Here is a 13940-nt window from a genome sequence, read left to right as displayed (position 1 = left end):
TGAAGACATCCTGTAATATTATGATAAGATATTTTCTACTTCAGAGCCTGTTTCTTTTAAGATCATCTTTACCATTATTTCCAAACTATTTATTTTTTGCATCAAGTTTTACACCAATTTTACACAAAAAAAAAATAACACATTGTAATTCACCACCTGAAGAAACCAAACTCTTCACTCACTTTGCTGTAGCAGTAATTAAAAGCATCCTCAATTAAGTAGAACATTTGTTATGTTCTTGTAGTATTATGTAACGAAAATTGTAGATTTACTTTGTAAAAAAACCCTATTACTGCAACCACGATCATCATCATCACTACGGCAACATTCGTGTACGTTTAACCAAAAAGTAAACAAATTTCAAGATCAAATCAACAAGAAGAAGAGAGTGCAGCAGCAACCAAACAAAAAAAAGAGAATCATTGACAAGATGTGAACAAATAAATAACCACCAAAGCAATATACTCAAGTTTCTCAATGCCACCTATTCCAGCAGAGCCAACTGAAAATATATCTATATTTCATCCTAAAGTATTATTATTATCTGCTGGTGTTACAACATCATTATTTTTCGGATATAAATTTTATAAACGATACATTAAACGAATTAGAACGTATTTAGATTTAACTCCTTCAATAATTGAAAATAATACTAAATTATATGGATATGTAACCCGAGTTGGTGATGGTGATAATTTCCGATTTTATCATACTCCAGGTGGTTGGTTTTTCGGTTGGGGGTGGTTACGTAAAATCCCTACCACTAGAAAAGATTTAAAAGATGAAACATTAATGATTCGTTTATGTGGGGTAGATGCACCTGAAGGAGCTCATTTTGGTAAACCGGCTCAACCATATTCTAAAGAAGCTTTATATTGGTTGAGAGAATATGTTGATGGGAAATATGTCACCATAACTCCTTATTCTATAGATCAATATAAACGAGTGGTGGCTCGTGCACAAATTTGGAAATGGACCGGGAGAAAAGATGTTTCAGCAGAAATGTTAAAAGTTGGATACGCTATAGTATATGAGGGGAAAGCTGAAGCTGAATTTGGTGATAATGAAGATTGGTATAGGAAACTAGAGTCTCGTGCCAAGTTATTAAGAAAAGGAGTTTGGTCATTAGGTAAAAATTTAACAACTCCTGGAGAATTCAAACGAATACATTATCGAGGTGAATAAAGAAAAAAAAATAAAGGGGTACAAAAAAGAAAACAGGATACAATAGATATTTCATTTCATTTTGAGTGTCTGTTTAATTTTAGAGGGGGGAGGAGGGGGGACGAGAGATGGGAAACAATCTATCTATTTAACTAATTCAGATACTGCTTTAGATAATTCTTCAACGTTATTTTGCGTATCAGCTTCAGCATAAACTCTAACAGCATCTTCAGTACCAGAAGCTCTTACAAAAGATCTTCCATTTGGATATTGGGCAACTAATTTATCAATTTCATCTTGCATACCTTTAGGTTCAACCAAAGTTCTTTCAGCATTTGTAGTTTTGAATATAGATCTATCAGGAACAATCACTTTAACCAATTTATTAGGTAAATCAGTATATTCATTATCCCAATCACTTGGTGATAATTTCAAATAATGAACGACAATTAACACGGCCAATAAATCGGAAATTGCATCACCCACAGTTTGATTAATTAATTGACTAAAATTTTGTAAAACTTTAATAGCTTTAGCTTCATTATCATTATTTGGTTTATAATTGAAAATTTTCTTTTCGGCTTCAGGATTGAAAATAACTGTACCATGCCCATTAGCTTCAAAATATACACCAATATCGAAATTTTCAGCTTCATGATGTAAATGTTTAACACCAGTAGGAGTACAACGAACAGGAATTTTCAAAACATCTTCAACATATTTTGTTGAAGATCCATTAGCATAAGCAGTTTGAACCACACCAATATTCAATGAAATCTTAGTGGGGTCAATTTGTTTAAATAATTGTTGTAAAAATAACGCAAATAACGTCGATAATTTATCACCATCTAATAATTTGAATTTATTATCATTGTTTTGATAATAACATATTAATCTATCCGCATCGCCATCAAATGAAGCATATAATTTATTATTTACTGGTTTGACATTTTTAGGTAATTTTTGATTAGTCTTGACATAATCAGCTCCACAATCAAAATTTAATAAATTTGGTTGTTTATAATCACCGTTAACCACGGTAAAACTGATTTCTTTATGTAAATATTTTTCTAATAATTCTTGAATTTTGGGGGCTCCAACACCATTAGCAGCATCAATAGTTATATCGATTTTTTCATTATTAGATTCACAAATGGTATAAATTTCTTGGAAAGATTTTGCTAATTTAGAATAATAACCATCTTCAGTTGGTTTACCAAAATCGGGATCGTTTAATGTTCTAGTAACATAATGTAATTCTGGGGTAGTAAATAATCCAAAATCTTGATATTTAGTGTTGGGAACACTTTGAAATCCATCAATAGTTGCCATTGATAATGCTGGACTAGATTCTCTTGAATCCCTAGCAATAACAACATTAGCAGGAATAGATAAATCAATTTTCAAATCAGAAACCAAATTTTTAATAACTTCCACCAACAGATTTTTTTCCCCTTCTGAATCGTTAGAAGGAGAAGGAGAAGCATTGGCTAAATCAGTAGCATATTTTTCCCATGAACTTTCCAACATACTACCTAATGGATCAACAACTTTAACCCCATTATCTTCCGGGGGATTATGAGAAGCAGTAATCATAACACCAACGGTTTTCCCTTGTAAATATTTCGATCTTAATGAAGCAATGATCCCAACGGTAAAAGTGACATAATCTAATTTATCAGCTTTCATACGGAATCCTGCTGTCCCATAAGTAAATGTCACACCTTGTGGTTTTGGATGTGATGGTAAATATTGTGATAATGTTTGTTCAATTGACATAGTTTATACCAAAGTGTGTTTGACGAAGAAGAGTGAAGATATAATAATATGAAACGTGTTGAAAAAAAAAAAATAGGTTGGTGATTTCTCTTTAAAGCTTTTCTGAAATCTTTGGGAGTAATCAAAATGACGAAATTGGAAATTTTCACAACAAGAAAAAAAAAATTAATTTAGTACCCACACAAAAAAAAATGGAGAATAACGACTCCCTTTACTTCACGAATCTCAAACACCGACAACAACAACAACCACTACTACTACTACTCACCGGGTTAATACAAATAATGACTTCCGATAAACCATCTTTCCATAAAGAAGGAAAATCAACTATCAAAATAGTCCACGACAATAATAAAAATAACAACACTAAACAACATAAACGACCCATCACCCCAAAAGATATCTCATCCCAATCACAGAAAGTTAAAGATTCACCATTTGTTGAAGAATTAGTATTGACGGGTCGACCAAATTGGAAAAAAGCTCCCCAACAAATCAAACAACGATATAAAGGAATTTATTTAATTTTATTATCAATACCAATAATGGGGATAACTACTTTTGAAATTATTAGAAGACTCGAAGGGAAATCAACTAAAAAAATTCAACAAGGTGAAAGATTATCGAATGGAATAAATCGAGATTTTGATGAACAAGAAAAAATTAAAGTTGAAAAAGAATCTATAATGTATAAAATATTTGGTAAAGATTTTTTTTTGGATGGATTTACTAGTAAAACAATAAAGAGTAATCAAGAAAAGAAAGAAAGAAAAGAAAAACACACATAACATTTACTTGTATTTATATTTATTTATTGGTCATCTGTATGTAAAAATAGCTCAAAAAAGGAATAAAAACCCTATCGTTGTTTTATTTATTTATTTCCAAATACTAGTTTCTTTCAAAGAATGTAGCAAATTTTCTTCATCAAATCTTGATTCAAAAGATGAAAACCCACCGATACCACCACCTACACCACCACTTTCATGGAAACTTTCCAAATTATAAGTTAACCTTTTAGAAAAAGTTAGATTGGGTACTTTCATCTCATGAAGCAACGAATTAGGTCTACCAATTACTGTGGCATTTGAACTAGCTCGTGAGCGATTAAAACTATAGGATTCATTCTTTTTATTTCGTAAGGGAGACACAAATGAACCAACTCCATTGGCAGCATTTAATTTTTCTAATCGTTTAGCATTTGATTGTGGTGAACTATAAGGTGATTCCATTAGAATAACTCTAGGGATTCTTGTATTTGCAAAATCAGGTCGTTTATGAGTTATATGACATCCTTGCTTAATATATTCTAAAGGAATTTTGGGTAATTTCGATTCAATCTTAATTGGTGAATGAATAACTTTTTCAATATATGCAGCAAAATCAATACGGTTTTGTTCACTCTGATGCTGATTATTTTCAATCAATTTCTGAGATTTTTCAAACAGATTATTGAAATCTTTATTTTGACCACAAGTTTGATTTTCTTCTTTAACAACTTTAGAACTTGGACTTTTAACTAAAGTTGTCGCTTCATCTTCATCTTCCCGCATACTACTATCTTCAAAAACACTAATAAGTGAATGACGTAAATTTTTGCTCCTAGGAGGAATACCTTCCAGGGGCGCACCAGTGCCAGCACTACTAATCACGTCTTTAATTCTATCACTCTTGTGAACACTCAAAGGTACCGAAGTGGATTCAACAGCAAGATTGAAATCAATTCCAATACCATTGCTAATTGGTCTTTCCCCTGAAGAAGAACTTCTAGACCCCGTTTGAAACGATCTCAATCCATTAGATTCAACAGTGCTACCACTAACACTACCAGTACCACCATACATCAGGATTCGTTTCTCAGTTCTACTCTGATTACCATTATTAGTTATTATATTGTTAAGTTCTTCCCATTTGGGCACCAAATCATGATTGAAAATTGTCACCAATTCAGGGTCAGTGATAATATTTTCTTTAAACGCCTTTTGAATTAAAGTTATTGAATTAGAACACATTTTGTACTTGTTACCAACTTCATCGGTTATGGTTGTACCACCACCACCGCCAGTAGCAGGTGGTATAGTGACATTACTGGAACTAGACCCGACTTCTCTAATCAATCGGCCACATTCTTTAAAAATTTCTTCAATCAAATATTCAAATATTTCATTCCATTTAACATTAATATTATCCTTTTTATAAGAATTTTTCTCTTTCAACAACATATTCCATTTCAGAACTAATACTTCATAAGCATCCAAAACGTTTTCTCGAGATTTTACAAAAAATTGTCCGGCACACATTGTATTAAAATCATCAATTCGTAAAGGAACAATACTCAAAGAAGTTCTTAAAGGATCAATTTTCGATTCTAATTCAAGATAATCATTATATAATTTTTCATCCAAATCACTAAATGTAGGTAGTCTCATTGATTTAAAAGAAAATGTACCACTTGATAAATCATTAATTTTCATTTTGGAAATAATTGATTGTAAAGTAAAATTAGGTAAAACATTTTTAGGACTAGCCAATTTCAATTCTTTTAATTTCAAAATACATTTTATACAATCTTCAATTTCATTACTCAATGATTTTATAACTGAATCAATTATTTCCCGATAATTGATAGAAATATCAAGATATTTTTTAAACATAATCAGGGATTTTTTCACATCCAACACTAAATCACTAATTTCTTCAAATATTGCTAGAAGATTATTACCAATACTTTCATGATTATTAGATGATTCAACCACTAATAACAATTGGGATATAATGGAATCAATATTTTCAATATTTCGTAGTAGGTCTTGTAACAAGGATTTCCCTTCAAAATACCAATCCAATACATCAACAACATTTTTTGACGCCTGCTCAACATTATTAAAAATCATGAGTAAATCATTCAAATAAAGATTAATATCTTCCAATACTTTTGTAATTTGGAAAACATCACGTTGCAGTAGATTGAAGGATTCCGATGGATTTGAAGTCAGCGGTTGTGGAAGATTAATCAATTCATCAAAAAAGGAAAAGTTTGGTATGGTAGATAAAACATGAGATAATTTGATTGGAGGAGGAGGAGGAGGAAGAGGGTTTGAGTTTCTTAGCATCAGATGCCTATTACCATTACTTAGAAAACTAGATGTACTCATGTTTCCATTATGCAGTTTCGCTCTGCTTTGAAGATATGATTTATGTTAATAATCTCTGATTGCAATTGTAATTGTAAGGAGATTCAATAAAGATTAGTTGTAAAATTAAGCGGGAAAAGAAAGAAAGAAAGAAAGTAAAAATTGAAGTTAAGAAAGGAAAATCTTTAATGGATAATTGTTTTGCTTTAAAGAAAGGCCACAGCGGGTAAAAAACAAAGGCTAAACAAAAGAACAAAAAATTTCCTGCTGTTTTTTTGAAATGTATTTATGTGAGTTTATTAACAGGCTTTTTTTTTGTTATTAAGGTATATTGTATATTGTTACTCGTGTTGTTGTTGTTAATGTTTAATATTTTTGTGATGACAACGGAAAGGTACAATAGAATATTATTATATTATCAATTGTATATGTGTTTTATACGTGTTTCATAAGTTCATGTTTATTGTAATTAGTTATACGTTACCTTTGTCCCTGTTTAGATTTATAATTTTAAACGAGTTTTATCCTAAGAATGTCGCAGTGATCACACAAGTGACGACATTATTAACTAAGGGGGGGGGTGTACATCATAATCTTTCGTGCCTTATTGTATTTTCTCTCTCACATACATTTCTTATGTTTTTTTTTCTTTTGTGTCGCCTCTCTTTCTTTCTTCCTTCCTCTTCCTCTTCCTTTTCCTCTCTGGTTAATAAAATCCGATGAGAAGGACAAATCAAAAAATCAAAAAATCGAAAAAAAAAAATTAATAGCGAGATGAGATATTAATATAATCTAATCAATTCAAATTTTATACTCTAATTTAAACCACCGATAAAATAACCTCAAACCAACAATGGCTAAAGCACCAAAGAAGAAATTTTCAACTGCATCTAACCCTACTGCTAATAAAGTTGCAGCTGAAAAACATTTGAATTCAGTATTTAAATTCAACACTAATTTAGGTCAACATATTTTGAAAAACCCATTAGTGGCCCAAGGAATTGTTGATAAAGCTCAAATTAAACCTAGTGATATAGTATTGGAAGTAGGTCCTGGTACTGGTAATTTGACGGTTCGTATTCTAGAAAAAGCTCGGAAAGTTATTGCTGTGGAAATGGATCCAAGAATGGCAGCGGAATTAACTAAAAGAGTTCATGGAACACCTCAAGAAAAGAAATTGGAAATTCTATTAGGAGATTTCATGAAAACTGATTTACCGTATTTTGATATTTGTATATCCAATACTCCTTATCAAATATCATCACCACTTGTATTCAAATTATTAAATCAACCTAGACCACCAAGAGTATCGATTTTAATGTTTCAAAGAGAATTTGCTCAAAGATTAGTGGCCAGGCCCGGTGAAGAATTATATTGTCGATTATCAGCAAATGTTCAAATGTGGGCAAATGTTACTCATATAATGAAAGTAGGGAAAAACAATTTCCGACCACCACCACAAGTTGAATCTAGTGTGGTTAGAATAGAAATTAAAAATCCTAGACCTAATATTGATTTTAATGAATGGGATGGATTATTAAGAATTGTTTTTGTAAGGAAAAATAAAACTATAGCGGCCGGGTTCAAATCTTCTAATGTGATTGAAATTTTGGAAAAAAATTATAAAACTTTTTTGGCAACTCAAGAAAGTAATAATAATGATTCTATGATGGTAGATGATAAATCAATTTCTTTGAAAGATGTTGTTAAAAATAAAATTACTACTGTTTTGACTGAAACTGGGTTTTCCGATAAAAGAGCCGGTAAATTGGATCAAACTGATTTCTTAAAATTGTTATACGCATTTCATCAAGTAGGTATTCATTTTGCATAAAAAAATAAATATAGAAATCCAACAGTTATTATTACATCGAATCAACGACATCTATCTATAATATTATTTCTATCTATCTGTTTGTCTATATCTATATGTGCTTATCTTCTTTTGGATGTGGCTTTACTAGTATCTTTTTCAACAACTTCACCTACACCGCCCATTTCTTCCAAATTATCTTCAGCTACAGAAACTGCTTCTCTTCTTTCCCAGAATCTATCTTCACACATATCAAATGCAGCTTTTTTCAAATCCTTACCACGAGCATCTCTATTACTTGAAATAGCCCATTCCAAAAATTGAGCTCCAGTACGAGAATAAAAAGCACGCAACGACTCAAAAGGTTTTGGATGTGGCAACCATGATCTTGCATCGGGGAATTCTTCTTCAGTTTCTTCTTCTTCGTCTTCTTCGTCTTCTTCCTCCTCTAGTTCATCTTCAAGAATATTGTCCACTTCATCTTCATCACCTTCTTCTTCATCGTCATCGTCCTCATCATCTTCTTCTTCATCTGAATTGGCTTCACTCTTTTCTAATTCTGACAAATCTTCCCAAAATACTTTGACACCATCTAATCTCCCTAAATCAATAGCATAAAATGAATCTAAATTAAATTCTTGTTCTCCTCTTTCGAAAATACCACCATATATATACAAAACATCGTCAACAACACAGGTGGTAGCATTGAATCTAGGATGAGGTAATTGATTCATAATAGGATATTCCATAACATCCTTCTCTGGCTCATCAATTTTTTCAAGTTGTTTCAATTGTTCAATTTTATTCATTTCTTCATTATCAATTTCTTCTTCTTCTCCATCATTATCATTATCATTTAAATTTGCTTTTGCTAAAATTGAGTTTAAAATTTCTTCTAAATCTTCATCTCGAGTTTTTTCTTTAATTGTTTCCTTTTTCTTTTTTCTTTGAGGTTTTAAATGTAAATTATACCAACGATTACTTTCAATATGATAAGTATATAATTGATTATAAAATTCTGAATCCAAATTTTCTTCACTTTCTTCAAAATCGTAAACTCCTCCAAATAACATCCCTCGATTTTTATGATATACTAAAGAACATCCAACTCTTGGTGATGGCAATGTACCCTGTTTTTTCCTTCTTTCAAATCGTACAGCTTTAGGATCAGATTTCATTTTTAATATCCAACAATCATTCAAAACTTTACCCTTTTGTAAACCCTTTTTAGCCTTAATTTTGGTATAACCACCATAAATAACCGCACCCTCACTACATGGCAATAAAGAATGACCTGATCTAGCATCAGGAATAGGATGATTTGGAGGGAATTCTACTTGAGTCCATTTGAATTCCGTAACATCAAATAACCAAACATCATTTAGATAAGTAGTCATGGTACCCAAATCTCTAAACCCTCCATGTAATATAATATAGTTTTTCCAAACGGCCAATCTGTGACCCGATCTAGCACTTGGACCTTTTTTAGAATCTATTTTTTGCCATTCTTTAGTATCAGCATCAAGTATCCAAGTGTCACCATAATGATAAAATGTAGATTGCTTTGGTGAAGAAAATTCCCCACCAAACATTAATATTATCCCAGAAGGATGAGAACACATGGCATGTGAAGATCTTGGTAATGGAGAATTTTTGCTTGAAATTTTCCTCCAAGTATCATTGTCAATAGAATAAGTATATAAATCATTATAAAATTTACTATGACCACCATCAGTATTTTCCCCTCCAAATAATATTAATTCACGTTTATTATGTAATGGATTACTAACCATTGTTGGATTTAATCTTTTTGTTGGATGATGATCACAAATTTCAATTTTAATTTCGGTGAATTCTAATTGTTCTTTAGCATATTTTTCTAAAATGGCATCAATATCATCATCTTCATCATCATCGGCTTCACCTAATTTTTTGGCCAATTTTTTATCTTTTAATTCGGCTTTGGCAGCACTTTTTTTCTGTTTTTCAGCTGCTCTAGCCTTTTTGGCTTCTTTAGATTTTTTATCCTTCTTTGCCATTATTACTTTTAGATAAGTTGTTAAATTGTTGTAAACTTATGTAAAGTTGAAAAAAAATTTTTTTTTAGAACCACTTTTGATTTTTGTTCTTGTAGGAGGATCTCAATCCCAATCCCTGCAACAGCGTCGCTGTAAAACAAACAACTCGGAAAAAAAAAACGGCCAAAATTATCAACTATCAACAACAACAACAACAACAATTTCAATCCATCAAATACTTCCATATCTTAATATTCTTGAGATCATCCAAAAAAAAAAAATGTCAAATTCTTCATCTAATCCATCTAAAAATGAATATTTCATAAAACAACGAGATTTACTAATACAAGAAATATCAAATAATTTATCTATAGTACAAACAAATTTAGAAACTTTGAATCGATCATTACATGAACTGAAACAAATTGGTAAAGAATTTGATGATGTTGCTAGATTATGGTCGACATTTTATGATGGAATGAATGGGATGAATCATCAAACAAGAGAAAATACCCGTGACGAAAATAATAAAATAAGTTCCTCTGATACAGAAGATGAAAACAACAACAACAAGATATAGAAATGCCTTGGGTGGCTATTTTATAGTCTTAACTTTTTAATGTATATTTGTTTTGTTTTTTTACATAATAATACTTTATAAAAGCTAAGCTAAATTCAAGTAAAATTTCAATCTCTCAAATAAAACATTTTTCTCTTTTTCTTAAATTTAGTTTTATATATTTATAAAATAAACAAAGATTTTTTTAAAAAAGTAACAAGTTATATATGTAATAACAAAAAGAAGAATAACAAGAATACAAAACCAGATTTCCAGATTTCCAGAATTTCACTCTTAGAAACATTTGTGGTGAACAATGGATGGACCAGATTCGTCGTATTCTTGTTTTGAAATCCACATTTGTTGGAAAGTAGACAATGAAGCCAAGATAGAACCACCAATCCAGACAGAGTATTTTCTTTCTGGTGGAGCAATAATCTTAACTTTCATAGAAGATGGAGCCAAAGCAGTAATTTCCTTTTGCATACGTTCAGCAATACCTGGGAACATGGTAGTACCACCAGACATAACAATGTTACCGTATAATTCTTTTCTAACATCCATGTCACACTTCATGATGGAGTTGAAAGTGGTTTGGTCAATACCAGCAGCTTCCAAACCTAAATCAGCTGGTCTGAACAAAGCTTCTGGAGCTCTGAATCTTTCGTTACCAATAGTGATAACTTGACCATCTGGTAATTCATAAGATTTTTCAATGGCAGAAGATTGAGAAGAAGTTTGCATTTCTTGTTCGAAATCCAAAGCAACGTAACACAATCTTTCTTTAATGTCTCTGACAATTTCTCTTTCAGCACTAGTAGTGAAACTGTAACCACGTTCAGACAAAATCTTGGACAAATGGTTGGTCAAGTCTCTACCAGCCAAATCAATTCTTAAAATACCATGTGGTAAAGAGAAACCAGCGTAAATTGGAACAACGTGAGTAACACCATCACCAGAATCCAAAACAATACCGGTGGTTCTACCAGAAGAGTACAAAGACAAAACAGCTTGAATGGAAACGTAGAAAGCTGGAACATTAAAAGTTTCAAACATAATTTGAGTCATCTTTTCTCTGTTGGATTTTGGATTCATTGGAGCTTCGGTCAACAAAACTGGATGTTCTTCTGGAGCAACTCTCAATTCATTGTAAAAAGTGTGATGCCAGATTTTTTCCATATCGTCCCAGTTGGAAACAATACCGTGTTCAATTGGGTATCTCAAGGTCAAAATACCTCTTTTGGATTGGGCTTCATCACCAACATAAGAATCTTTTTGACCCATACCAACCATGATACCTTGATGTCTTGGTCTACCAACAAGAGATGGGAAAACAGCTCTTGGAGCGTCGTCACCGGCAAAACCGGCTTTACACATACCAGAACCGTTATCGATAACTAAAGCAGCAACTTCTTCTATAAAAATGGGTTAGTATGACAGTCATTTAAATAAGGAATTTTTCAGTTGGCTTGGTTTCAATTCAATGTTCGTTTTTTTTTTTTCTTGCTGTGTTTGTGTTTGTGTTGTTTATAGTTGTGTGCACTGAGCGTCGAAAAAAAAAATTCATAGTGAGCCGGGAAATCTGTATAGTCCAGATAACAACACAAGTCCAAACTAGAAACTCGTCAAACACCAAAAGCAATGTTGAATCAATTGCCTTGCACAAGTACACGTAGGAAAACATAAAACATTGCAATTTTGAATATTGAGCCTTTTGTCGTAACATTGATTGATAGGATTACTCACCGAATGGTTTTGAAACCACTGCCGACAGATCAATCAATCAATCAATCAAAAAACGTGAACTTTGAAAAAGGGGAAGAACAGATACATTGAAGTTAGCCATTTCCATTGATCGTCACAACATATCTGATAAATTACTTTCAAAATTATAAGCTGATGTGTGTGTATTATTAATGTGACAGTAACATCCCAAACGAGAAATATTATGTCGACAACAAAAAAGTTTGATCTGAATTGAAAATGAAGTTTTCCCACCCTACCCATTTGTCATATTGAAACCAATCAACTGATTAATCAATCAATTAGAATTGAAGCTAAACTAAAACATACCACCGTCCATTTTGAATGATTATATTTTTTTAATATTAATATCGAGATAATGTTTCTAAGAAAGAAAGAAAACCAGGAGTGAAAATTAGAAAAGGAAAGGAAAGGAAAAAAAGAAAAATCTGAAAATATATAAAAAAAAATTGTTTCGTTGGCAATAAATCTTGGTGAGAACAGCGACCGAAAGCAAATAAGAACAAAATATGAGTGTATTACGTTGAACAACTAATTAACGTGTGTGTATGGATCTTTTTTTCTTTTTTCTCTTTAACCGACTATAAACAACAAACATTTTTGGGCAGTGCACACACTACTTAATATACACAGCATAAATTACACGATTAGAAACAAATTAGCTTATTAAAATAACCTAATCAAACCGAATATTTTATGGTATTATGAGTAAACTATATAATATAAATAGCACACACCCACAACAACAACAAAGGAAAACTAAAAGGTTTTTTCTTTTTGAAAAGATCGTTTTCTTTATTATTCTCTAGTTTTGACGCTGAAATATTCGTTGTACTGTTGCAAATTTGTATTTGGTCTGCCTTATCTTCTTTTCTACACTTTTTACTTATGAGCTTTATAATTCACAGATAAGTTTCAGGTTTGCCAGATATACTTGCTTCACTGGTTACTAAACTCTCGGTGTACAAATGACTTGCTTATGTAAGAGGCTACTTTTCTAGTTTTGCAGTCATTCATTTAAAAACAATTGATCCTGAAGGCTCTAAAGACATAGTAGGTTTACTTTGACTGTATATTTCCGTGGCATGTTTAAAGGCCCCTTGGCCATAGGATATTGGTGGCGGCACAGTAAGCATTAAAATTGTTGTTTCGCGGAATTACAACATTTCTTCTTTTACATAATAATGTCACTCCTTTTTGATTGGCATAGCCGAGATCTTTTTTTAACACAGACTTTAAGCTGTTTTTTGCCACCTGAGAACAGTTTCTATTTTGGTCCAAAAGAAATATTAGACTAAGTTTATTATAAACGAGGCTGGTGATCTTAATAGCTCTATCGATGTAAAAAACCACCAATATGGTTTATTAGTTAGGTGTCAATTTGAAATAGTTGGTAAGAGGCAAAGAAAAAAAAAAACCTTAGTCGTGGTAGTAAGGCAAAGAAACAAAATGAAAGGGAAGGAGAGGAAAAGAAGAAGAAAAAAAACCGAACAACCCAAAAAAAACATCCTGATCATTTCAAATCTCTCTCTCCCTTGCTCTATTAAAGGTTATAAGGTCTATCTGGAAAACTGTGATTACAAATTTATCAAACAGATCACAATCAATCAATCGATAACATAGCATTACATAAACAAATTATTTATCTAAATCCATTCTAGTACAATAGATTCATTTTTGGTTTCAATTTTATTTTTATTTTTTTAACG

The 13940-nt window shown here is 31.6% G+C and overlaps 8 protein-coding genes across 8 annotated transcripts; 4 read left to right on the top strand and 4 right to left on the bottom strand. All coding sequences in view use genetic code 12, as the record gives it.

Moving 5' to 3' along the window:
- Positions 1-477: 477 nt before the first annotated feature.
- On the top strand, positions 478-1185 carry CAALFM_C113770CA (uncharacterized protein; the record flags this gene model as incomplete). Its single annotated transcript, XM_717125.1, has 1 exon — positions 478-1185. The coding sequence occupies one exon, from the start codon at positions 478-480 to the stop codon at positions 1183-1185; it is 708 nt and encodes a 235-aa protein (XP_722218.1).
- Positions 1186-1308: 123 nt separating this feature from the next.
- On the bottom strand, positions 1309-2943 carry AGM1 (phosphoacetylglucosamine mutase; the record flags this gene model as incomplete). The annotated part of the gene is made up of 1 exon (XM_717124.1): positions 1309-2943. One exon carries the CDS (start codon positions 2941-2943, stop codon positions 1309-1311), a length of 1635 nt encoding a protein of 544 aa, XP_722217.1.
- A 191-nt stretch (positions 2944-3134) lies between these two features.
- CAALFM_C113750CA (uncharacterized protein) lies at positions 3135-3731 on the top strand (the record flags this gene model as incomplete). Its single annotated transcript, XM_717123.1, has 1 exon — positions 3135-3731. One exon carries the CDS (start codon positions 3135-3137, stop codon positions 3729-3731), a length of 597 nt encoding a protein of 198 aa, XP_722216.1.
- Positions 3732-3821: 90 nt separating this feature from the next.
- KAR9 (Kar9p) lies at positions 3822-6098 on the bottom strand (the record flags this gene model as incomplete). The annotated part of the gene is made up of 1 exon (XM_717122.1): positions 3822-6098. The coding sequence occupies one exon, from the start codon at positions 6096-6098 to the stop codon at positions 3822-3824; it is 2277 nt and encodes a 758-aa protein (XP_722215.1).
- Positions 6099-6930: 832 nt separating this feature from the next.
- On the top strand, positions 6931-7911 carry DIM1 (putative dimethyladenosine transferase; the record flags this gene model as incomplete). The annotated part of the gene is made up of 1 exon (XM_717121.1): positions 6931-7911. One exon carries the CDS (start codon positions 6931-6933, stop codon positions 7909-7911), a length of 981 nt encoding a protein of 326 aa, XP_722214.1.
- Positions 7912-8012: 101 nt separating this feature from the next.
- Positions 8013-9929, bottom strand: CAALFM_C113720WA (uncharacterized protein; the record flags this gene model as incomplete). The annotated part of the gene is made up of 1 exon (XM_717120.1): positions 8013-9929. One exon carries the CDS (start codon positions 9927-9929, stop codon positions 8013-8015), a length of 1917 nt encoding a protein of 638 aa, XP_722213.1.
- Positions 9930-10188: 259 nt separating this feature from the next.
- Positions 10189-10488, top strand: DAD1 (Dad1p; the record flags this gene model as incomplete). The annotated part of the gene is made up of 1 exon (XM_019475183.1): positions 10189-10488. The coding sequence occupies one exon, from the start codon at positions 10189-10191 to the stop codon at positions 10486-10488; it is 300 nt and encodes a 99-aa protein (XP_019330728.1).
- Positions 10489-10761: 273 nt separating this feature from the next.
- On the bottom strand, positions 10762-12550 carry ACT1 (actin; the record flags this gene model as incomplete). Its single annotated transcript, XM_019475182.1, has 2 exons — positions 10762-11882; positions 12541-12550. 2 exons carry the CDS (start codon positions 12548-12550, stop codon positions 10762-10764), a joined length of 1131 nt encoding a protein of 376 aa, XP_019330727.1.
- Between the last annotated feature and the right edge of the window lie 1390 nt (positions 12551-13940).

This window comes from Candida albicans, chromosome 1, assembly GCF_000182965.3.
Source record: "Candida albicans SC5314 chromosome 1, complete sequence".
NCBI classification, from domain to species: domain Eukaryota; kingdom Fungi; phylum Ascomycota; class Pichiomycetes; order Serinales; family Debaryomycetaceae; genus Candida; species Candida albicans.
This window is presented reverse-complemented; position numbering and strand designations above follow the sequence as displayed.